Source organism: Heterocephalus glaber, unplaced genomic scaffold, assembly GCF_053883595.1.
Source record: "Heterocephalus glaber isolate CG9 unplaced genomic scaffold, H.glaber_assembly_v1.0 deba00001456, whole genome shotgun sequence".
Lineage (NCBI taxonomy): Eukaryota > Metazoa > Chordata > Mammalia > Rodentia > Bathyergidae > Heterocephalus > Heterocephalus glaber.
This window is the reverse complement of record NW_028258304.1, coordinates 1,533,217-1,557,856: the sequence shown is the minus strand read 5'-3', so window position 1 is coordinate 1,557,856 and position 24,640 is coordinate 1,533,217. Positions and strand designations below refer to the sequence as shown.

At 46.8% G+C, this 24,640-nt stretch overlaps 1 protein-coding gene across 23 annotated transcripts in view; it reads left to right on the top strand.

Moving 5' to 3' along the window:
- The first annotated feature begins 2,141 nt into the window (after nt 1-2,141).
- Dysf (dysferlin) overlaps nt 2,142-24,640 on the top strand; it is a 228,036-nt gene continuing 205,537 nt past the window's right edge. For 10 of the 23 annotated variants that reach the window (XM_004849886.3, XM_004849883.3, XM_087215921.1 and 7 more), the window contains exon 1: nt 17,566-17,790. In XM_004849886.3, coding sequence (XP_004849943.1) covers nt 17,700-17,790 — 91 coding nt within the window. In that variant the 5' untranslated portion in view covers nt 17,566-17,699. Of the gene's footprint in view, nt 2,400-2,524; nt 2,639-17,563; nt 17,791-24,640 lie in introns of those variants that run through there. The other 13 variants (XM_004849888.3, XM_004849885.4, XM_087215922.1 and 10 more) reach the window with 5 other exon arrangements.

The window sequence follows — 24,640 nt, the reverse complement described above, 5'->3', positions numbered from 1 at the left end:
CCTGCAAACTTCTAATTGACCTTTAGATGCCATGTCTAATAGCTCACCGTCTGGGAGTCAACTAGACAAGATCTCCCTGCTGTCTCCTCTCATACTTCCTCATTTTCTAACCTTAATTGCATGTATAGATTTGTACATGGTATGATTGGCTTGATCGTCCAGTAGTCAGTTTCCCCCACCAAAGTGGAAGTTCTTGGGACTGTATAAATTTACTAGGGCTGTCATAATGAAATACCACAGACTAGGTGACTTAAATAAGAAAAAATTGTTTCTTACCATTTAGAAGTCTGAGATCAATTTGTTGGTGGGCAGGTGTGGTTTCTTCGAAGGCTTCTCTCCTTTGCTTGCAGATGGTTAGCTTTTTGCTGTGTCCTCACATGGCCGTTTCTGTGTGTCCCTACATCTGTGCTTTATCTTGTGTGTCCATGTAAGGATGCTAGTCAGATTGTAACAGCGTCCATTCTAATGGCCTCATTTTAACTCAATGACTTTTATTTTTTTTGGTGCCAGGGATCAAACTCAGGACCTTTTGCTTGCACGGCAGGTATAGAGCCACTGAGCAAAATCCCCGGCCCTTAATCACTTCTTTAAAGGCCTTATCTCCAAATCAGTCACATTCCAATGTACTAAGGGTTAAATTTTAAAATACATCTTGGGAGGGACACAAGTTAGCCCACAACAGGGACCATGTCACTTCTGCTCACCATTGCATCCCCATCACTCAGTAGAGTCTAGCTTGTCATAGAACTTTATACTTGATCAAATTTCAACTCCTCTTTGGCTCTCCCAACCACCATATATTGTACTAGAGGAAAAGAAAAGGAAGAAGCACAGACTGCTGGAGAGGATCATAAGTGACCACAGGAAATGTTTGCTATTCTGATCTTGAAATTACAGACCTTTGGGGGAATAGTACTAGAATCTCCAAATGAAGTAAAACTGTCCCCTATCAATAGCTGGCCTTTCCCGCCCCATGTGTATCTGTTGCCTCCATGGACTGCTCTGAAAAAAGTTTTGCCATCTAACTGGCTCTCTTTAGAAGGTGAGTCACAGGCTGCTGGGGGTGTGGATCTACACAGCTCTGGGAAGGCAGTTTAGCAACAGGTTCTAGAACCTAAAAAAGTCATGGCCTGTAACCTTATAATTCCAAGGCTAGGAATCCAATATGAGGAACCATGTAGTAGAGGGGGGCTCAACAGGGGTTTATATATCAGTTTTAATTACTTTTTAAAAATATTTCTCACTATTATAATAGATTTTAGGAAGAGCCTGAAATGTGTAGCAATTGGAGAAAGTGGGAATCTAGTACATTTATACGACAGCAAATTTGTAGCAACTGAAAAAGTTGTTCATGGAAAAGTTTAATGATGCAAGAAAAAGTTGCTGTGAAAAAGTGGGACATAGGGCTGGGGATGCCTAGCATGCCCTGGGTTCCATCCTCAGCACTGAACAAAAGCAAAAAAGCATATGTCCTCTGAACTCAAATACAAAAACAAAGAATACTCTAACTGACATGCATTCAGACAGAAAAACCCGGATTGGTAAATATTCAAATGTTAATTTTTTTAAAAAAGAATCAGATTTCTTTTTTCATGCTTCTGTTCTAAAATTAGCATGTGTTACCTTTACTACCAGAAAAGGGGAGGTAAAGTTTTTAAGTCGGTGGAGCTGCGCCTCAATGAAGTTCTAACCTCCTAGGGAACGCATTGTACCTGGGCCTGCTCCCCAGCCCTATACCGGGATCTCCTGTCCTACCCGAGGGCAGTAAAGCCGCCTTCTGGAAAGAGAATTACCGAATCCCTGCGGCAGGACCGGCCTGGCGCAGCCCTGGGCTGGAGGTGGAAGGTCAGGAAAGGGGCCGAGCATTCCTGCTGTCCGGGGGAGGGATGTGGGGTACGTTGGGTTGCCAGTGTCGTGTCCAGTCCCCGGGCCATCGCGGCCGCCGCCCAGTCGGCTGTTCCACGGCCAGGTGCAAAGTGCCGTGTCATTGGAAAAGCCCGCGGCCGGCCGCAGCGTTAGATTACATCTCCATGGATCCCGAGTAGGTCTGTGGGGGTGGAAAATGAGCAGAAGCCCCTGTTTTTGCGCCGCCCGCTTACCGGCGTTGAGCGCGGCCAGAGGCGGGGGCAGAGCCTAGGCTCCTGGAGCAGCCCAGGGCTGGTCTATTCCCCTTTAAGAGCAGCAAGCAGCTCTGAGCCTGGGAGCCAGAGAGCCCTCTCCAGGGAGGAGACCCACGAACTGCGCCTCGGCCCTTGGAGTCCCTTCCCAGTCCTCTGTGCTCCCGGGCACGCTGAGCCCTAGAGCGCCAGTCATGCTGCGGCTCTTCATCCTCTATGCGGAGAACGTCTACACCCCGGACACCGATATCAGTGATGCCTACTGCTCCGTTGTGTTTGCAGGTAGGAGGGGCCAGAGACCCCAGTGGGGGTCGGGGTGGAGACTCAAGGGCTCTCTACTCTGGAGAGCGGCTAGAGCTGGGAGACCAGACAGCCCGGCCCGGCCGGATGGCGGTTGAGTGTTGCTTCAAAGATAGACATTTTCGAGGAGGAGTGACTCAGAGGGAAACTGAGGCTGTGTGAGAGTGGTTGTTGAGCGCGCTTCTACAGGGCCTGGAAGCTGAGCTCCCGGAGACATTGAGGTAGGTCAGGAAGGTGGGATCAGCGGCTCTCTTCTCTCTGCCTTGCGGGCGCTACAGCCCTGAACCGTAAGGCACCCCTACTCTCCCCGGAAGGCCTGTTCCCAGACCTATTTATAACCCAGCTCTTCCTACCCGGCCTGCTCTGGCTGCTATCCTCAGCCCTTGCTCATTACCAGAGGCTGGCCTGGCAGGCTGGCTGCCACTGAGGGTGGAGGAAAGCCTATCCCTTCAGGAATCCTTCCCTTGCTTTGGGCTCAAGATGGGGGAAATTTAGCTGCTGGGCACGTGTCACCAGCACCAACTCTCTTCCCCGCCCCCACCAGACTGGGTGGTATCTGGTCTCCATCATTGAATTGAGCCACCTTAAGCAGGGTAGCCTGCCTTCTCATCAGACTGAGACTTCCACCAAGAACCTCTTCACAGGGATTGTACCTGGCCTTTTCCTCCAGGAAGTAAGATGTAGGACCTGTCTGCTTCCCTAGGACTCCCTTACTGTCAAGCTAGCGCTGAGGTCTACATAGCAGGTTTTTTACCTTGGAGCCATGGTTGGGGAGAAGAGTTTGAGTCTCTTGTCTCCTCATGCTTTCTGTGGGTTCCCTTCTCATCCTCCATTACAAGCCACACCTCTTCTTCCAAGAAGTCTGACTTCTAGTTGACCATCAGCCAGCACAGACCTTGCCTTTCAGTTTCACCAGTTCTGGGGTACATCTGCTCCCTGACACCATGTGTACATATGCTCCCAGATATATGCCACCCTAGAGCCTGTGGGATATTGGCCATGCTCTGAGAGCACAGGCTTGAGTCCACCACAACACACACACACAAATGTGTTATATTAGATGCACCCACTGCTGGGTGTGGGATTCCAGGCTTCTGTCTATCTTTGTTGACCAAGGAAGGAGCTAGTGGAGTTGCTGAATGAATCTATGGCATGAAAAGCATTGTGCACTGGAGGGGTCTAGGAGCCACTCTTGCTGTGCTTTGTTCCTAACATGCTGCTTTGACTTATTTTCTACCAGTTTCCCACAGTAGCCTCCGGAAATGAGATTTAGCAAGGTGTTTCCAGGAGAAAGGACAAGGGTGTTTTCATGCTTCCTCTCTACATCCTCATGTCTGGGCAGACTAGCTTAGCTGCCCGGCTCTAAGCTCTGTGCTTCATTTTCACCACTCCAGGGGGCACCATTCACAATGTAAATATCCCCTGGCTGAGGGGAGGGAGGATGTTATTGCCAGGGAGAGAAGACAGGCACCTTGTGTGTTAGGTGGCTGCCTTCTGCTCCAGGGCACTTCCCCATTCACAGCCCCCCAAGGGGAGGGCCGAACAGCCTTTGTGAATGGCACCATCCTAAGCTGTGCAGTGCACAGTGCACACTCATCCTCGGCAGTCGTTGTTTTCTGGGGCTTTGTCTCCTCTGGTGTCCACTCAGCCTGACCAGATTTCCCTCTGCCTTCCCTGACCACATCCCCTGCAACCATTCAGTACATCCACCTCCAGCCCACCACTTTCCACCCCTCGCCAGACTCTGAACTCCAGTAGGAGAAAGGAAAAAATGAATAATGAATGGGAAACACTTTTGAACCCTAGGAATGCATTATCCACAGGAAGTACTGCTGGGGTGGGCTTTTCTCCTGTCATTATTTTAGCCTCATGGGTCTGTCGGAGGAGTTTCCCCCCCGCCATCCTCACGGCCTAGAGCTCACTGTAGAGAAAGGAAGTATATTGTCTGTGTCCATAGTGATGCCTCAAGCCTGGGAAGGAGACTGGCTGGAACTCTGACTTCCAATCATCAGTGACACAACCAGGCAGTGAAGAGCGCAGACCTTCCCTCACCAGTCCCTGGCCACTTTCATTCGATACCCCCCACCCCACATTAGCCAAGCTCCTAACACATGTCCAAATTTGGCTTCCCTAAAGCATTCAGGCCTGCTTGCATTCTTTCTTGCAGCCAGGGCCAGGTTGATGAATGATTACACAGAAGGCTGTGATCTGGGACACACAGATGAAACAAAACAACCTTCTGAGAAGACTTTCCTCACCAGCTGGCCTGGATCTGGCTTCCTGGACTCTTTGGGGTTTTGTCTCAGAAAAATCCCTCCTTTGGCTACATAATTACAACATAATTTTACCTTTGTGCAAGCACTAAATTCATTTCATGCTCACAGCAGCTGTGTAACCACGAAGAGTAAGAATATCATCCTCCCTTACAGATGAGGATTTGGGCCAGAGACTCACAGGGGCCTGGCCAAGGTCACTTAGTGGCCAAAGCACTCCTTCCCACCCCCATCCCACAGTGACTTCTGTTGTTCTCAGGATCCTTGGCTCATGAACAACAAAGTACGTTGGAATGCATACCATGTGCTGCCCACACCCAGGGCATGCCGACCTGAGGCAGCACAGGGAGGATGGAGCTGGAATACCCAGAATGGGGTTGACTCAAAGCACAGCTAGGAGGGTGGGGGACAATGTCAGACAAAGGACTAAAAGATGGAGGATCCTTGTTTTTAAAATATGTCTTCCTCACAAGGAGAGGTCCTAAACATTCACTAAGCACAGAAACATGCTGTTTTCAGATGCTGTTTCTTTAAAATCCCACAACAATCCTATGAAAGAGATCTATTTATCTGACACCATGATTATTATGTGCCAGACACTCTTCTAAATAGAATTTAACATGGCCTATATCATGGTCCAGTTAATATTGGCACCAGACACTTTTTTTTTTCTTTTAAATTCCTTTATTGGTACATTTTAGGTATACAATACATTTACATTTATCATTGGGTGCTTGTACCTGTACATAATGTATCTTGGTTCTTATTTTTTCCCCATTACCTGTGCGCCCTTCACCCCCTCCACCCTTCCCTATTTACATAGATTTTGTTTCCATTTTTTTTCTTTTCTCAAAATTTTTCCTTTCTCTTCTTTCCTTTCCCCTTCCCCTCCTACCACCCCTCAATCTTTGGGACTTTTAATATTTCAAATTATCAATTATTTGTTTTAATCATTTTAATCCTTATTTACACTTTCAGTTTCTCACACTGGAGAAACTATTTGGTATTTACACATGTGTCCTATTTATTTCACTTAAGAGTATTACCTCAATATGCATCCATTTAGCTATAAATGTCTCTAGTTTCTCATTCTTTATGGCCGAGTAGTAGTATTTTATAAAAAAACCACATCTTCTTTATCCAGTTTCCAGTTGATGGGTAATTGGGCTGCTTCCAAGCCTCAGCTATTACAAATTGCGCTGCTATAAACATGGGTGCACATATATCACTGTGGTATGATTCTTTTAATTCTTTGGGGAAGATACCCAGCAGGGGAATAGCTGGGTCAAACGGACCTCTAGCCTTAGTTCTTTGAGGTATCTCCATACTGATTTCCGCAGTGGTTGCACCAATCTGCACTCCCACCAACAATGGAGAAGGGTTCCTTTCCCCCCACACCCACCAGCATTTGTTATTGGTTGATTTCTTGATAGCAGCCATTCTTTCTAGAGTGAGGTGCAATCTCAGCGGTTTTCATCTGCATCTCTCAAATGACCGGTGATGTTGAACATTTTTTCATATATTTATTTGCTGTTTTTACTTCTTTGTCTGAGACATGTCTGTTCATTTTGGATGCCCATTTTTGAATTGGTTCTTTGAATTTGGGGGGTCTGATTTTTTTCAATTCTTTATATATTCTAGATAGTAGACCTTTGTCTGAGGTACAGATGCTAAAAAATTTTTCCCACATTGTAGGTTGTCTCTTAGCTCTATTGGTGGTTTCTCTTGCAGGGCAGAAGCTTTTTTTTTTTTTGGTACCAGGGATTGAACTCAGGACCTTGTGCTTGTGAGGCAGGCATGGTACCATTGAGATAAATACCTGGTCTAATAGAAGCTTTTTAATAAGATGAGATCCTAGTCGTTGATTCTTTCTGCTAGTTCCCATGCTCCTGAGGTTTTGCTCATAACGTTTTCCTATGCCAATATCTTCAAGAGTTCTACCTAACTTATCTTTCAGCAAGTTTAGTGTTTCTGTCTTAATATTTAGATCTTTTTTTTTTTTTTTGGTACCAGGGATCGAACTCTGGTCCTTGCGCTTGTGCAGTAGGCAGCGAAACCACTGAGCTAAATCCCCGGCCCAATATTTAGATCTTTAATGCACTTTGATCTTAGTTTAGTGCATGGTGATAGGTATGGGTCTAGTTTTAATCTTTTAATCTTTGGCAGGTTGAGATCCAATTTATCTAACACCATTTGTTAAATAGGCTATCTTTCCTCCAATGAGGGTGCTTGGCTCCTTTGTCAAAGATGAGGTGGCTGAGTATGTCTGAAATTGTTTCTGCATCTTCTAATCTATTCCACTGATCCTCAGGTTTGTTTCTTTGCCAGTACCATGCTGTTTTTATCATAGTAGCTTTGTAGTATAGTTTCAAGTTGGGGATTGTGATACCCCCAGCCATGTCTCTGTTGCCTAGAATTGCTTTTGCTATTTTAGGCACCAGACACTTTTAACATCATGTAATCCTCCTAGCAAGCATATATGGTAGCAACTATCATCACTCCCTTTTTACAGATAAGAAAACTGAGGAACAAGGAGGTTACATAACTTTTGTAAGGTTATACATGGTAAAAAGTAGAGATGGATTCAAGCCATAGCAATCTGGCTCCAGCATCTTCCCATCTTTAGTCTACTTTATACTAGGTTTTTAGCTCTGACTTACCAGAGACAAGCGATAAAAGGTGGAAAGCCAGGATTTGAACCCAGGCCTGGCTTAGATTAGGAAGCCTGATCTCAGCCTGAATATTGACTTCTCACATTCTGTCATATCCTCTATGTTGTTTTCATTGCCACTTATCAGCCACAGAGCACTTATCAGCCAGCTCTGTCACTTTTCAGCTATGTGTCTTTGGGCAAGTCACTTAACCACTCAGTGACTCAGTTTTCTCATCTGTAAAGTATTGATTAATGGTACCTGCTTGGCAGGATGATTCTGAAGTTTGTGTTAGTCCTGATAGAACACACTGAAATAAAGCCTGGCACTCTATACATGTTAACTATATGTTATCATACATATATTTAAAAATAATTATTATTATAATTAATGTGTATTGTACATAGTACAAAGAAATCATAATATTGCAGGTGCAGTGGCACATGCCCATAATCCCAGTGTCTTCCTAGCTACTTGGGAGGCAGGCAGTGGCACTACTGAGCTAAATTCCCAGCCTTTCTAGTTACTTGGGAAGCTTAAGTAGCTTCTCAAATTTGAGGCCAGCCTGAGGGACTTAGCAAGATCCTGTCACAAAACAAAATAAAAAGGGCTGAGAGTATAGCTCAGTGGTAGAGTGCTTGCCTAGCGTGTGCAATCCCTAGATTCAATCCCCAATATCAAGTGGAAAAGAAAGAAAGAAACAGAATCATTGCACACATCCAAGGAGCCTTGAGGTAGCTTTTTTGCCTGGTCAGTCCTATCATCAGCACTGTTTGTCCATCTACTGTCCTGCCAGCTGAGTGGCTAGCAGCTGTCCCACCTGCCTGCAGCGACCTTGGCCCTGTCTCCTTTGGATGCCCTTCCAAAAGCTGCCTCTTTAGCTGAGGATATTTGTCTGCTTGCCTCATGGCTTGCCATGGCCCTCAGAATGGTACTATGCATTTCTTGGGACAGATATCCTCTGGTGACTCCTCAGAGCCTGGAAACTTCCACAGGCCAAAGACACTCTCTTCCTCACTGCCTGCATGCTAGTTTCTTTCCACATTTGTTCATCCACAGGAAGTGGCAGCTGGGAAAGTTCTGACCTCTGTCACATACCTACTTCCTGGAGGAACTGACCTGGAGAGATAGTGTTTCAACCATCCCAACACCTCTGGGAAGTGTCATCCTCTTGCTTTTACAGAAGCCTAAGTAGATTGAAAGTTTGAGTCACATGTCTCAGGTCACCCTACAAGGAAGGGGTGGGCTGGGCTAGAAGCCCAGGATCATTTCCACCATGGGAAAGTTTTCCCCTGGAAGTCATATAACCCTGGCTGTAGCTGGAATCAGGACCACAAGGGCCTTTCACACTCTCAGTGGTCACATACAGGTGCTAGATTGATCTTGGCTGGTTGGATTGGGATATCCATGGGACACTCATCCTTGAGTGAATGTGAGCGGGGAGGGAAGAAGGATGCATTGGATCATCCATATTTCTGGAGTTTTTTTTTTGGTACCGGGGATCGAACTTGGGTTCTTGCGCTTGCGCAGCAGGCGGTGAAACCACTGAGCTAAATCCCCGGCCCATATTTCTGGAGTTTTGATGTTGATAAATATGCCTTGAATGAATCCTGTAAACTTGTATGCAGTGTTCCTCTCAAGGCTGATGGCCTTGAACAGAAAGTTCAGGTCTGTTTGCTTCATGGACACCCTGTATTGAGCCTTTGGGAAAAAACCAAAGCACTGGGCAATATCAGGAGAACCTGGTCAGAGAAGACCAGATGGCCCTGCTCTAATCTTCCTCAATGGTCAGAGAGAGAGAGGGCCACAAATAGGTGACAGAGAGAACATGGATCACAGACTCTGGGAGCTTGGCAGGTGGTGTAGCTATGATTAGACTAGAGGGAAAACTATACATGCCTATGGGGTAAGGGTGGGGCAGGTGTGCACCCTACCCCCTCCAACCCTGTGGAGTGGTGCCAGGCAATGTTTTGGGCAGAGATCTGGGGCTCATGTGCCAGAGTATCTGATTTTTCAAGAGAAGTTAGAAATCAAGATCTGTAAGGAAAATTTCCTAATGCTTAATTAAGGCAAAATTTTGTTATAAAATATTATATGTAGGCTAGTGCCTGGGAGGGGACATCAGTGACAAACTCTGATGTACACTGTTTAATCTTAGTCCTCTCCTGCGGGTGTATCAGCCAGCATCTATCAGTAATTACACTTCTAGAGCTGGGTAGGGGGCTTTAATCCCCTTTCCTCTTGTCTTAGTTACTTCCTCCTTGCTAGGATAAAATACTCAATACCCACAAGTTAAAAGAGGTAAGGTTCACTTTAGTTCAGTTTGCAGAGGTTTCAGTCCATAGTCCAGCTGACTCCAAGGAAGGGTAGCATGGCAAAGGGGCACTGTGGAGGAGAAATAGCTCATGGTATGGCAGGCAGAAAAAAGCAGCAGCAGTGAGCCTCCCTTTTCCTTTTTATTCCATTTAGGCTACCAGCCTATTAGTTAATGCCACTCATACCCTGGTTGGGTCTTCTGTGTTTAGTAAATCCATTCAGCCACATCCAGAACTATGTTAATCCAGTTATCATGCACCCATGATTCAGTCACTCCCAAAAGCCCTACCATGAGGCTCTGGGGGACATTTCTGATATAAACCATTATACCTCCTATCTCTGTCAACCCTGAAACATTGCAGTAAATATGAAATCTAAGTAAAAATTGGGCTTGCTATACAAATTTGACATCAAGACAGGTCCCATTCCTTTCCAACTATGCCTCCTAAACTGTCCTTGTCACCTTCCTAGTGGGGCTGGAATAGTCTGGGATGCTTAGGAACTGTTCTTACCTACAGCCTTGGGTGGGATGCAGACCCAGCTGTTTGTAACAGAGCCTTAACTAATGCTGGTATAAATATGATGGGCTCTCTCACTCTCCTAATTAATTGGGGTGTGGGACACCTTGGCTGCTAAGATTCTGATCCATCAGGTTGTTCAGGACACCAGATCCTCCTGCCTTGTCACTCAAGCTTTCTTGGGACAAATGGTCCAACATGGTACATAATGGCTCACCACCATGATTCATATTCCAGCCAGAGGGAAAAGGAGCCTGGGAGGCACACCCATTCTAAGGAAACAACCAGGCAGTTACATGTATCCCTCCTGCTCATGACCTATTAGTCATCATTTTGTCTCATGGCCACATCTAGCTGCAGGAGAGGCTGGGGAATGTAGTTTTTCCATTTGAGTGGTCATGTGTCAGTTACAATGTTCTGGAAAATGTCTATGGAAGAAGGGGAGAACAAATAGGGGGAGGCAAGTCTCAGCCCACTCTCCATTAAAGCTTCATTCCTGATATAAGTTCTCTAGAAAGGAAACTTGAGTTTCAAGGCCTGTTTGAGTCTGCAGCAGCTGGACCAGGAAGGTGGAGGTCGGGATGGGAAAAAGGCCTCAGTATGTGTCCAGAGTTCAGGTCACCAGCTGTTGCTTTTTTGGTTTGCAAAAGAGGTGTATGGAGCCCCTATTCCTTGGACACAAGCCAATGGTTTGTTGCAGTCCTTTGGAATGTTTCTCTGGAAATATTAGATATACCCCATATAGATTTCCTGTGCTGACTCCGATGGATTAGAGCACGGGTAAGGGGTAGGGTATGGTATGGTGATGCTTGTAGGGAGTAAACCGGGAATCACAACAAAGAAAAAAGAAAAACTTTCATAATACCCCAAAACTCCCGCTAGAGGGCAGTACGGTCCTCTTTGAGAACCAATGGGTTGAGATGGACCGCATTCCCAGAGCCACCTGCAGTGTCCACTATTCCAACTCCATGCCAGCCCTGTACTGGAAATACACGACTTGCCTGGGTTATTAAGGCAACCTTGGTCTCTCCCCTTATTCAGTGTTCCACAGTCTAGCTAGACATTAAATAAGCAATTGTGTGCAAATCTACATTACTTAGAATCGTGATGAGTAATAAGGAAAAATACTGCCATGTGGTTATTTGTTAGAATGACCCAACCTAGACAGGGAGGTCACGGACTACTTTCCTGGGGAAGTAATATTTGAACTGAGGTCTCAGGGATCGATGGAAGTAACCCTGGAAAGACAGCAGGGAAAGGAACTGCAAACAGAAGGGATAGTCAACTTCAGAACTGGTCAGGAGTTCATCATGGTCTAGAAACAGAATTCCTGGAGCTGGAGTTCAGGGCACATTGGGCAGAATGGCATTACCTTACCAATCTAAGAGAGGAATTTGGGGTCCACTTCAGGATCTGGTCCCTGTCCTAACCATATTTTTATAAGATTGTCTGACTACAATGTGGGTAATGGGTGGTGTTGCCAGCGTGACTGTGAGATGGCCAGTTGGGAGGCACATGTGATAACAGGACAGGTGGGAGGAGGTGGTGATAGGAGGGGTTTGGAGGCTGGGAGATACCAAAGTCATGGATTTCACAAAGGGCAATTTAGGCTGCAAGTAACTGAAACTCTCTACTCAAATAGACTTAACTGATAAAATGTCATGAAGTGATTGGCCCACCGAACTCCCTTTCTTAGTCACTCTCCTTGTTGCTGAGACAAAATACCCAACACCTACAATTTAAAGAAAGAGAAGGTTATCTTGGCCTACTTTTTAGATGTTTCTGTCCATATTTGGCAGGCTCAATGAGAGAAACACCATGGTGGATGGGCCTGGGTGGAGGAAAGCTGCTCGCTTCATGGTGGTTGGGAAATAGAAAGAGAAGGGAGGGACTTGGCTGGGAGATACACCCTCCTGGTCACATCTCCAGTGACTCACCTCTACTGACCAGGTCCCACCTCCTAATGTCACTTTTAATTATAATGCCCCCATGATTCAATTACCCTTCAGAATCCCCTGCCTATGATTACATGAGGCTTTGGGGGGACATTCAGATATAAACCATAACATTTTGCCTCTGGGCCCCAAAAGACTCATCTGCATTTCCTTATGTGAAAAGCATTTAGTCTAACTCTACGAGTTGCCAAAGCCCTAACAGTTCCAGCATTGCTGAAAAGTCCAAGTTCAAAGTCTCCTCTGAGCAAACTCTTAGCTGTGAGCCCCTTTACAAATCAAAAAGAATTAAAAACTGTCAACATACAATGTCACAGGGTAAACATTCCCATCCCAAAAGGGAGGAATAGGGAATAGAAAGAAATGGGGGATAGAAAGGAGTGGAATCAAAGCAGTGCTGAAACCCAGAAGAGAAAACATTATATCCTGTAGGCTCCATTTCTAGCACCTGGGGCAAGTTGTAGGCAGGCCAGTTGTGGCAAGATGTGAACTTCAAATGACTTGGGCTGCCCTGCCACTATGGAATTGCTAGTGATTGTAACCCCCATGGCTTCTCTTTTGGATTGGCTTTGCTCACTGCCTGCAGCTTTCCTCAGACATTCCACATTCCTGACTTCTTCAGCTTTCTTGGGTCTCCACTGCACCTTCAGTTTCACTGTCACTGCTTCACATACTGCCCTCTCTGGAGCACATTAGCTGGCTGCCCAAATTTTCTTCTGAAATCTTGGTGGAAGCCTCTCTGACCCTATTACTCTTGCATTTTGCATGCCACAAAGCCAGCACCATCTGGATGACGCCAAGGTCAGCTGCTGGCTCCATCAATAATCAGGTCCTTCTGCTTCATGGCTGGCAAGGTCTCTGTGCCTGTATAGCTGAGCACTGCTAGCCTAATCCCCAATTTCTCGGGGAATGAATTTCCTAAGTAGCCCTTCTCTAGCAGAATGACTTAGGGCTGTCTTCTCAAAGCAAAGTCTTTCACTTTTATACCTTGTAGCCTGAAAAGGATGGTATCTTGTTGATGTCTGAGAAACCTGCCAGGCATCTTTCCTGCTGTCCTGATATAAAGAACTTCACTTCTTTTTAATGTTAATCTTTTTAGCAATCAAATTTCCCTGTGTTTCATCTTTGCAGGCCCCCCCTCCCACCCCAGGATCTTGCTATGTAGTTTAGGCTGGTCTTGAACTCACAATGTAGCCCAGGTTGACCTTGAACTCAAACTCATAGCAATCTTCTTGCCTCAATCTCCTGTGTGGTGGAATTACAGGCAAGCACCAGCACACTCAGCTTGTAGGCCATTTCTTTCTGGCAAAACTGAAAAATTTTCAAATGGGCTTTTTCCTCCTGATTTTCAGTATAAATCTGACTAAAAGCTGCCTGCAGTACTGGTGCGACAACCTGAACAGTGGACCATTTTGAAATTTCTTCTGGCAGATTAATTAGTCTTAATCTTTAATCTCAGTCTCCTGCAAAGTCTCAGGATATGAGCAAAATGTAGACCAATTGTTTGCCAGAGAATAACACATATGATCTCTAGCCTAACTGCCAATGAAGTCCTCGTTCCAAACTGAAATCTCCTGAGCTGATGGCCGTCTGCACTGCTATCAGCATCTTGGTCTTCTGAGCTCTGACCAGAATCTCTCATCAAGCCTGATTTACAGCATCTAGGGCTTCTCCAGCCAGTATCTCCAAACCTTTCCAAATTTCTCTCAGGAACCATTTCCAAAGGCTTCTAAACCACATGGCCAGGTTGTATAATAGCAATGACCCCACTTCTCTGGCACCAAAATCTGTCTTAGTCAATTTCCTTATTGTCGTACCCAATATTTGCAACTTAAAGGAAGAGAAGTTTATTTTGGCCCACCCTTTAGGAGTTGCAGTCCATGTTCATTAGGCTCAGAGAAACCACATATGGAAGGGCATGAGTAGAGGAAAGCTGCACTTCATGGTAGCCAGGAATGAGAGAGAAGGGAGGAATCAGGGAAGGAGATGCACTCTGTCAGGTCATATCTCCAGTGACCAACCTCCTAACATCACATTTAACTATAGGTCTCCCATGATTCAAACACCTTTCAAAAGGCCCTCCTTTGAGTGCATGATGGTTTAGGGGGCCATCCAGGTATAAACCATAACACTACCAATCTGGAGACCAGGCAAATACATTGTAGAACTCAATGGTATCACTTTGGATCCAGGCCTACTCCACTTTTCTTTTTGATCTGCTGTCCTTGGTGTCTGGGACATCCTAGGATTGGTCAACAATTGGATCTATATACAGAATCATTCATATGAAGCAAGAGAAGGAGTGGGCTTCTCCATTCATGGCATATAAGCCTATACCTTAAGGGAACAACCTAGAAGGCATGCCCATTGCTAGACCAAGTGAATGGCAGGAAACAGGTTCAGATAGAGCAGGGTCCACCCTGGAGTTGAAGCTGGATACCTGAACAGCTGAGTTATGCTAGGAAAGAGGAAGGGCCTTCCATGTTGGGGTGAGCCAAGTGTCCACCACATTTTGAGGGCAGGTAAGAGTGGTACAGCTAGGAGGAGGAGAAGTCAAGCAGCTAAAGAAGGTTCTGGGAAAAGGATAGCTTCAGTCTGTCCTTCACTCCTTCCTTTCCTTCCATTGCCATGTCCCACCCCAGTGGGAATTGCTAGTTTCCTTATGGGGCCTCCTTTTCTTAAGAACACTTCCTGCCATGCCTTTAGATGTGGTTGCTGCCATCTGATGCCCTGATAGTAAGCATCCTGAGGAAAGGGATGTGATTTATTCCCAGAGCCTAACAAAGTTCTACCATGTTGGAGGTGACTGCTGGTGGACATGTGATTCATTTGTTCTTGCAGTCAACCATTTAGACAATATTTATGGAGAACCTACTTTGTGCCAGGCACTGCCCCAGGTGCTGATGAAACAACAGTAAATAAAGCAGATATTCTAATGGGGAAGATGGAAAAGAAATAAGATTTATATATTACCTAATGATTGGTGCAAAAATAAAGAAAGCAGGAAAGAGCTTGGGGGCCAAGGGAGGTCCCATTAGAGTGGATACCTGAAGGAAGGAAAGGGGTGGTTATTACAGTTAGCAGGAATGGCTAGGAAAGTCCCTGTAGGGCACCTACCTGACATGTCCGAGGAGCCACTAGAAGGCTAACAGGCTTGAAGAAGGGTGGGAGGAGAGGTCGGTGAGGTCTGGCAGGGCTTTGAATATCACTTAAGGACTTTGGATTTTGTTCCAAGTGATATGGGAGCCATCAAAGGACTTTTAGTGGAGGAGTGAAACCAGGTAATGCTGATTGGATGGAGAATAGACTGTGGGTGGGAGGGCAAGAGCAGAAGCGAGAGATGCTGAGGGAGCCTCTTGTGATGATTCAGGCAGGTAATGACAGTGGCTTCAACTGAGGGGGTTCCAGTGGAGCTGACAGGTGGTGGGATTTTAGATATTTTTAAAAAACTTTATTTTCCCTTTTTGAATATTGTTTAAAGTATAGCTGATAGAATTTGCAGCTTTGGTGTCACGATAGGGTTGAAAGCATGATTGAGTGGTTCAAGAAAGGTAAGTGGAGAAACAGTGGAGACAGGAAGAATGAACAGCTTCTTCAAAAGTTATTGTCAAGGCAACAATGTAGCTGGAGGTGTAGCTCAGCAGTCGTGCACCTCAAAGCCCTGGGTTTGATCCTCAGGCCATGTATCTGTGTACACACACACACACACACACACACACAAGCTATGAAGCTGTGTGTGATGTCTGGCACACTGCTGTAATCCCAGCACTTGGTAGTCTGAGGAAGGAGCACTGAGAATTCAAGGCCAGCCTGGGGATGGGGCATGCACGGGTCGGGTAGAGGGGTCGAGGGGGAAGAATTTTCTTTTTTGATGGTACTGGGGACTTGATGCATGCCAGACAAGTGTTCTACTACGGAGCTACATCCCCAGTACTTTTTATTTTTTGTTTTTGAGAGAAGGTCTTGCTAAGATGCCCAGGCTGGACTTGAACGTGTGGTCTTCCTACTTCAGCCTCCTAAATAGTTGGAATTACAGACATGTACCACCGCTCCCAGCAAAGAGGGTGTTTTATTAAGAGCAGTAGAATCATGTCTGTTGATGGAATGATCCAGTAGACAGGGAAAAGGTGGTGATGGGGGAGGGTTGCAGAGACTTGTCGCTCAATGGAATCTATTCCCAAGTCCATTGCTAGTTCATTCATAAAAATAGAAGAGAAAGCAAAGGATTTGGCACAAATGCCCACGGGGCTTAGAAGGATAATCTGGGAGCCTGAGGATGTTTTCCGCTCAGTAAATAGGAAGCAGATTGAGAGTGGGTATGGATAAGAGGTATTGTAGGTTTGGGGAGAGAGGGGAATATTAAGTAGTGTTCTAGGAGCGGAGACTGAGGAGACTATGGAAACAATATGACAGCTGGCAGGAGTAGAGGTCCACTAGAATGAGGGGTCATGACGATCAAGCACTGCCCTAAGCTCCTGTGTTTCTCTCCTACGCATGTATCTGTTAGGGTGCAGATAAAGAATAGGCAAAACAGGAATCCCTGAAGTTATGATTTATCCTTGTGAAAATGTTGTCTCTCCCAAAATAAGAGAGGAGAAAGAGAGCTGAGAGTTTGTGGCATAGAATTATGTTAATAACTACTAAAGTTACAAGTTTAGGGTGAAAAAGGAGGTTATCTGGTGAGGACTTGGCGGGAGGGTGGAGATATAGTGCAGTCCGGGGCTAGTGCAGGAGTGCTAGGATACAGAGGTGAGAAGCCAGGGCTCTGCGGTCAAGTTCATAAGCTGGAAGGAGCCGGACAACACGCAAACGTCTGCTAAGAACCGTGGCTGCTCAGAGGCAGGTTCGCGGAAGCTCAGGCTTTGCAGTCACCCCTGCCCCCAAGGCTTCCCAGCACGTGGGGACCGTCGTCTAGGGCCAGCTGCGATGGAGAGAACCAGCTCCTCAGCGCCGGGAAGGGGCTGGCGAGGAGGCCTAGCGGCGCCCAGGCACAGCTCGAGACGCCCGCGCGCTGGTGCTGCGAACACGCCCCTCCAGCAGTCGCTGGGATTGCGGCTCCCGCGGACACGCTCGCGTGCTGCCGATCCCCCTTATCCTGCTTGTGCCCATTCTTCCCTCCCACCCCTCCACCGAGCGTTCCGCGGCCAGCCAGTGAAGTCTGGGGAGCCCTGGGCTCGGACGGAGCGGGACCCGCGGCACCTCGTCGGAACTCAGCAGCCACGCGTCGGCTACGTTTCCATTCCCGGCGGGGGCCGGGACCCCCGGCGTAAGGGACCAGCGGCCCCACAGGCTCTCGTCCGAGCCCCGCCCCTCCGGCTACGGGGCGGATCAGGGCAGGGGCGGGTGGGGAGGATCCGCCCAGTGGGTGTTGGGTGTCCTCCGCGGACTCCCATCGCGGGTGGGCCACTTCTTGGCCCCGGCGCTGTGAAGGCGACAAGCTTCCTCTTGGAGCGTCTGCCGGGAGCCCAGCGCTTGCCTGCTCGCTCGGTCAGGGCCCGGGCCAGGTGCTCACGCCTTTGCCTTGCCCTGCCCTGTCGCTGCACCTCGGAGCGCCTGGGACTGCCGCCCAGCCATGCTGTGCTGCCTGCTGGTGAGGGCCAGCAACCTCCCCAGTGTGAAGAAGGACCGGCGCAGCGACCCCGTCGCCAGTTTGACTTTCCGAGGTGAGAGCCCCCGGGGTGGGGGGGCTCCGCACAACTCAGCACTGCCTGCTCTGTGGCCCCGGTTGGGGGCCAAGCCCACTCGAGGGCCCAGATGCTTCATTTGTCAGAGGGTCCAACCCTGGAACTGAGGAGAACGACACGGAGCAGAGCACAGGGTTTGGAAGTCTGGGAAGATTCAAAGTGCTGTTAATTTGTTGGTTGTCAATTTTCTAAGGTGAGGTCCCGAAGGAATCAAGTCCAAGCTCTTACCGAGTAGTGGGCATAAAGCTGGGTTGGAAGTTGGGTGTAGAAGGCAGAGAGGAATCAGGGCCACTGAACTGAGCGTTAGGATGGCATGCTTTGAAAGTTGTATCTTTCATTCATTCATTTTCTTTATTGCATCTTGGCCATATTGAATCCACCTATCTTCAACCAGGAGGAAGAGGACTAAGATGGGTATGGCCTTGATCCAGGAATTTTGAGAAACGTCAAGAATGTTTTTCCAAATTCCAGGAGCTAAGTCCCTCTATGTAGTGTCTCTCTCTGGGAAGGCCCTCCTCTCTCCACCCCGAGGTCAGCCAGGGATTCCCACGGGATGGCAAGGGGTGTCTCAGGAGGGAAAAGGAAGAGGAAAGATCTGTCAAATTGAGAGGAGGAACAATAGCTGTGAGTCAGGACCCCAGTTCTGCAGTAAAAGATAAATAAAGAGAGGAGAATGTTTTCCTCTTAGGAGCCATACTCTGGACTTTGTGGAACTGAAAACACAGCATATCACAAAAGATAGTCCAATGTGGAGGGGACAGTGGCAGTGCTTTTCAGGAAGTTTGAAAACAGCAGGGGTACCCAGGGTGCTCTTTGGTTTTGAACTATGATCTCCATGTATCCCAAGCAGCCCCATAATAATGATAGATAAATGGCACAATTTAGCAGAGTTCTAAGTGTAGTGTTTTTTTTTTTCTTTTGAGGCAGGAACTAAGTAGTTCAGGCTGGCCTCGAACACGTGGCAATCCTCCTGCCTAAGCCTCCTGAGTGCTGGGATTACAGGCATGTGCCACCACTCCTGGCTTTGGGTGTAGTTTTTATTCTTTGTTATGGGGGCAATTTATATGTATTCCTTATTAAAATGTGCTTTGAAACCTTTTAGATAATAGTGTCATGTTCATTGGTCAGTGACATGTCTGGGTGCTCACTATGTGAGAGCAACTACTTTTCTCCCTCTCCATCACATGCTGTCTAGGCCTTTGCTGATAGGAGCTCGGGGACAGGGCTGGGTAGCTCAAAGGTACAGCACTTACCTAGTATGTGTTAAGCTGTGGGTTCAATCCCCAGCACCACCAAAAAAATAAATGTGGGAACTCAGCATTGTCAAAAAAACAAATTCCCTAAGGACACTGACCCCTCTGGGGCCACATCAGCTGAGGACTCTCAGATGCTCTGAAACTCTGTCCTGTCTGTTTGTAGTGCTTACCCTGGTTCAGCAGCAGTCCTGTGGTGGCTCCTGATATTCTGCAGATGAGGAAATGGAAAGCCTGGGAAGTTACATGATGTGTTCTGGGGTCATGGAAGGGAACTTTGCCCTGGAAGTGGGCACTGCCCTTCAGTCAGGCAGGTGACCAAATCCATTAGCTCCTTTTGGTTGTTGCTGTGGCTCAGGTACCCTGAACATGTGTACCTTCTGTCTTCCACAAATCTCTGTATTACCACCTTTTATAAAGCCCTACTACTTATTTGCACTGATGAGCCTCAAGGAAACTCAAATATAATAGAATGTAACATCTCCATCCATTCAAAGTCTATTCAAAGCTTCATTGCCGCCTTCTCTATGAAGGCACCCAGGACTCCCCTGGCTGTCAGTCTCCTGTCCAGATGCAACAGCACCTTTTCAGGTCTGCTAGTACAGTACCGAGCTCCTCTGGCTTGTGCTCAGTACTCAGCTCCACACTTAGGATGCCAGGACTCTTCAAGGACAGTGAAGTGTCCTGTTTATCCATTGGCATATCCCGGTGTGGAGCACAAGTAGGTGCAGTGTTTGTGCCTTTTCTGGTCCAGCCTCTAGCCACCCTCCAGATGTGTCTGGGAACATTGCTCCATCTGGATGTGGTCCTCATACTTCACTCTGCCCAAGAATCACCTGGAGAGTGTGTTTGATAAACAGACTCCTGGTTCCCTCTGAGTGCATCTGATCTGGCATGGCTGGAGAGTGAAAGAAGCAACATTTGGTACCTAGGGGATATAGGCCATTTTGGAACCACACCTTGAGAAAAAGTGGTAGGAGATGCTGGGACAGGTGAACCTAAGGTGCTTTTCTACAGGGCAGTCACAATGGAGTTTGAGGCTGAGTTGATGTTAAGTGAGGGGCAGCCACTAGAATCAGGCCCAGAACTTATGAGCACCCAAGCTCCGAGCCTCTAGCCTGTACCACACCAGAATGGTGTGGGGAGTTTTAAGAAAGCCCAGTGCCTGCTTCCCTGATTCCTCCACTCTGGAAGCTAAGTTTTTCTGAGTGTAGCCAAAGTATAGGTGTTTGTGATAGATCTCTGAGTATTTTGGAGGGCACAGAGGGGACAGAAGCCCACCTAAGGGAAGCCACCCTGCACTGTATAGTTGGTCCCAACATAGCTTGAAATGTACAAGGAGTGATCAAAATATTCACTGAATGTTTGACAAATGTATTACAATAAAAGATATAGTGCTATTAATCCTCTTCAAAATACTCCCTGATGCTTCACATACATGTATCCCATCATTCTTGCCACTTTCGGAAGCAGTTCTGGAAGTCCTCTTTCATGAGTGTTTTTATGAGGTGTGATACAAAGTATGGTGGAAGCTTCTGCATGCAGTGTCCCATCTAATGGAAAGGCCGGCTCTTGAGAATATTACGGAGTATCCTTATTCACTTTTTTAAAACCAGATCTGATACCATTCGGCTTCTGCTTCTTACTGAAAGTCCAAATGACCATAGAAGGTAAATGCTTTGAGTTGATTCAGGACCTTGGGGTAACCATGACAGTGCAACTACAGACACTCACGAAAGAAGATTTCCAAACTGCTTCAGAAAGTGGCAAGCATGTGTGAAAAGTGTGTTCAAGCCAAAGGGAGTATTCTGAGGGGGATTAATGGCAATGTGTCTTTTATTGTAATAAACTTAAAAAAATTTTAAGCACACACCGTATTTTTTGATTGTACCTCATCTGGGCTGGGCTGGGTCTGGGCTGGGTCTGGGCTGGCCTTGCTCTCCTTGCAGTTGTTCCCTGGGCATTCCAACCTCAGATGTAATTTCAGGACCTGCCTCCCAAAATAGACTATGAGCTCTGGGAGGCTGGACTCTGAGGGTACTTTTTGGCTTCCCTGCTTAGGGACCTCAGGGTACAGGCTATTAATGAATACTGGTTCTACCTTTGTTCTTGTATTAATTAATGAGTTATCTGAAAGTGCCTGGAGTAACTGGGCTGTGGCAAATAGTTTTGACTGATCATATGTGTGAATGACATTTCCAATGACTTCCTCAATTAGTTTAGTTTCTTTAACTGACAAATAAGAACTGGATAGAAACATCTCTCCCGGTTCTAACTGGCCTTTGAGTTTAAAGACCACCCCCTCAGTGCATTCCTCTGCAGCCAGTATGTCCACTCCCCACTGCTCCTCCCAGCACCTTCTCTTCTGGACTGTGTGGCTCCAAATGAGGTTTACAAAGATGAGAATGGCAGAGGGTACTTGAGGGAGAGAAGAGTGGTACCGTGCTGGTGATGTGGAGCGTGATAGCTGCCTAGGTCTTGGGGTCCACAGATGGGGAGGTAGAATGTACCTCCCCTTTTTGTTAGAGCCATCTGTGCCAGGAAGTAAAGCAGAATCCAGGTCTGTCTTCTCTGGTTTCACTTGCTGCTGCCTTCTGGTTGTCTGCTGATATTTGAATTTTTGTCACTTTCTTTGTCTTGTGGGTATTCTAACAGGGTGGCAGGACAGTGCCCCACACAGAGCAAGCTCTCAATACATATTTGCAGGATAAATGAAAGGCTGCCTAGAGGCTGCCTGCAGGATTGGAAGGCCCCCAGAGCATCCAAGCATATGTCTTGTCACCCCTGTACTCCCCTCCTGCTCTCCATTCCATCTCTAGCTGGAGATGCCAGCAGCCACTCATATGCTCTCAGTCAGACCCTTGAAGTCATCCTCTGCTCCTCCCCCTCTTCCCTCCCCATCCTGATACTGGCCAGTAGACCCAGGCCCACCACCTATGTCCTCACTATTTCCCACCTAGACTTCTAAAAAACCGTGGTAAGAAACACAGCACATAAAATCTATCATCTTAACCATTTTAAAGCATACAGTGCAGTGGTACTGTATTAAATATGTTATACGTCTGAAGGTGCAACTCAGTGGTACAGCACATATGCATGAAACTCTGGTTTCCATCCTCAGTACCCAAATAAACCTCCCAAAACCAAAATCAAAACCACACATAACAAAACAAACAAAAATCACATTTACCCTTTTGTGCAATCATCACCATCATCCGTCCCCAGAACTCTTCATCTTCCTCATCTGAAACTCGGTACCCATTAAATGTTAACTCTCTCTGTGTGTTTTTCCCAGCCCTGGGAACCACCATCCTACTTTGTCTCTATGATTTTGAGTCCTCTGGGTTTCCCTTGTAGGCGGAGTTATCCAGTATTGGTCTTTCTGTGACTGGCTGAGCCATTCAGTCTGGAGAGGCACCCCAGGGCTTTCTCACAGTTCTCACGGATGCCTTCTGGACCCCACTTCTGCAGAGAAGTCTGGAGAGAGGGTGCAGTCCCTTCTCTCTGCCCCCAGAATAAGCTGTGAGCTCTCCAGTTTGTTGAATGACACACTTAAGGCCACATCTCTCAAGGTCAAAATTAATTACCAAGGACAGGACAGGTCTAAATCTATGATGAGGATGGAGCTACTGATTCCTTTGTGATTAGCCATTGTGCCTTCCTTTTCCTTGTTGTGTGTAAATCATGTGATGTGCTGGGGTGTAGTACCCATCAGTGACCCCTGCCTAATGTCACCCAGAGGACCCCAGAGTTAGCTCTTCTGACCAGGACATTCTGAAATCTCATCATGGGATTTTGTTTTCCTCATCTTCAGGGAAGACAGGGAGTGGAAAATGGCTAAAAGATGCTTAACTCAGTGCTTGGCACACATATTGCCCAATTATGGTAGCCGGGAGCACCAGGAAATGAGTTTCCAAGCAGATAATTCAAGAGAGGCTACAGATAGAATTGTCTGTGTTACTCCTCTTAGTCATAGGAAGCTGGTCTGTAATAGGGGAGGGGAAGTGGACACTTAGTGGACACTCTTGCCTCTCATGTCTCCTGAAAACCCTATGCAGCAGACAATTATTATCAATTTGCTGGCAGCAGAGCCAAGGCCTAGGAAGGTGATGAGCTCTACCCAAGTGCACATGGTGTACCTATTATTTTTTTTGTTGCTTTTTTGTTTTTTGGGGGGTTTTTTGGTGCTGAGGATCGAACTCGGGTCCTTGTGCTTACGAAGCAGGCGGCAGAACCACTGAGCTAAATCCCCGGCCCCGGTGTACCTATTATTGAAAGACTCCAAAGCCAAGTGCTCAGCTTCTGTGAGAGCCACAGCAACATGGCCCACAAGAAGGTTCAGAGTGGCTCACAGGGCAGGCCTGCACCAGCATCAGAAAGGTAACCTGTGCCCCTTCCAGAACCCATGCCTCCTCTCTTCCTTTTACCCACTAGCACAGACCCATACCATTAAGGAAGTCTTATGGCATTTCCCAAGAATAGTGCTTCTGGTGAGGAAGTGAACTTGCAACCAACTTTGGAGGAAAAAAAAGGACCCTTCAGTTTGCACCCATGTACTGGACTAGGTACTAGGACTACTAACACAGGTGAGCCACAGAATAAACAGCCTGGCGGGGGCCAGCATCGAGGCACACTGTTCTCCTGCTATGCAGTATATGTGGTCCTAGCTGGCTTAGGGAGCACCAAAGAGAGCAGCCAGCCCTGGGAGAGCCGGGAGAGGCTTACCAGAGAGACAACTGAGCTGGGTATTGAAGAGTCAGTAGAAGTTCACTGGAATTCATTGAATGTATCACAGTGGAGCATAGAGGGGAGGAGAGGGAAAGTGAACTCACATTTTAGGCTGCTGGCTGCTGGGCACCTCATACATCTTATTTTGTTGAATTTTCACAGTGCCTTCTGGAGGTATTATTACAGTATGACCTTACAAATGAGTAAACTGAGGCTGAAATCTTAAATGAATTTTCGAAGACTCTTTGGGCAGGTCAGAAAGGTCAAAACTACCTTCATAAGGATACTAAGAGCTATATGCCTTTTTCACTGTATTGACATTTTCACTGCTGGCCCCAGAGCTATGGAGGGTAAAACCATGGGCACCTTGACACCAGTCAAGCCCTTGGCAACAAAATGTAGCAGTTGTATTCTTTAATGGAATGTACTCACATTTAAAAAAAAAAAATCTAGCTTCACATAAGAATGTCCTTGATGAAGCAGAAAAATTGTTAATTTTAATCCTCTAGTACATATGTTGTGGGAACGAACACAGAATATTTCTGCTGTACACTGAAAAATGGAGGTTTTCAAAAGGAAAAACATTTGCATAACTGCTTGAGCTACAAGCTGAAGTAGCCACAGGTTGGTTGGTTGTTTTTTTCATGGAATTCTATTTTACTGGAAGAATGACTGACGAATTGTGGTTATTCAGATATGAGCATTTGGCTGATTTTTCTTTTTCTCTTTCCCTTCTTTCCCCCTTCCCTTCCTCTCCCTCCTTCCCTTCCTTCTGCCTTCCTTCCCCTTCTTCTTTCTTTGCTTTTTTATGGTATTAAGGATCAAATCCAGGGCCTCGTGGATGCTAA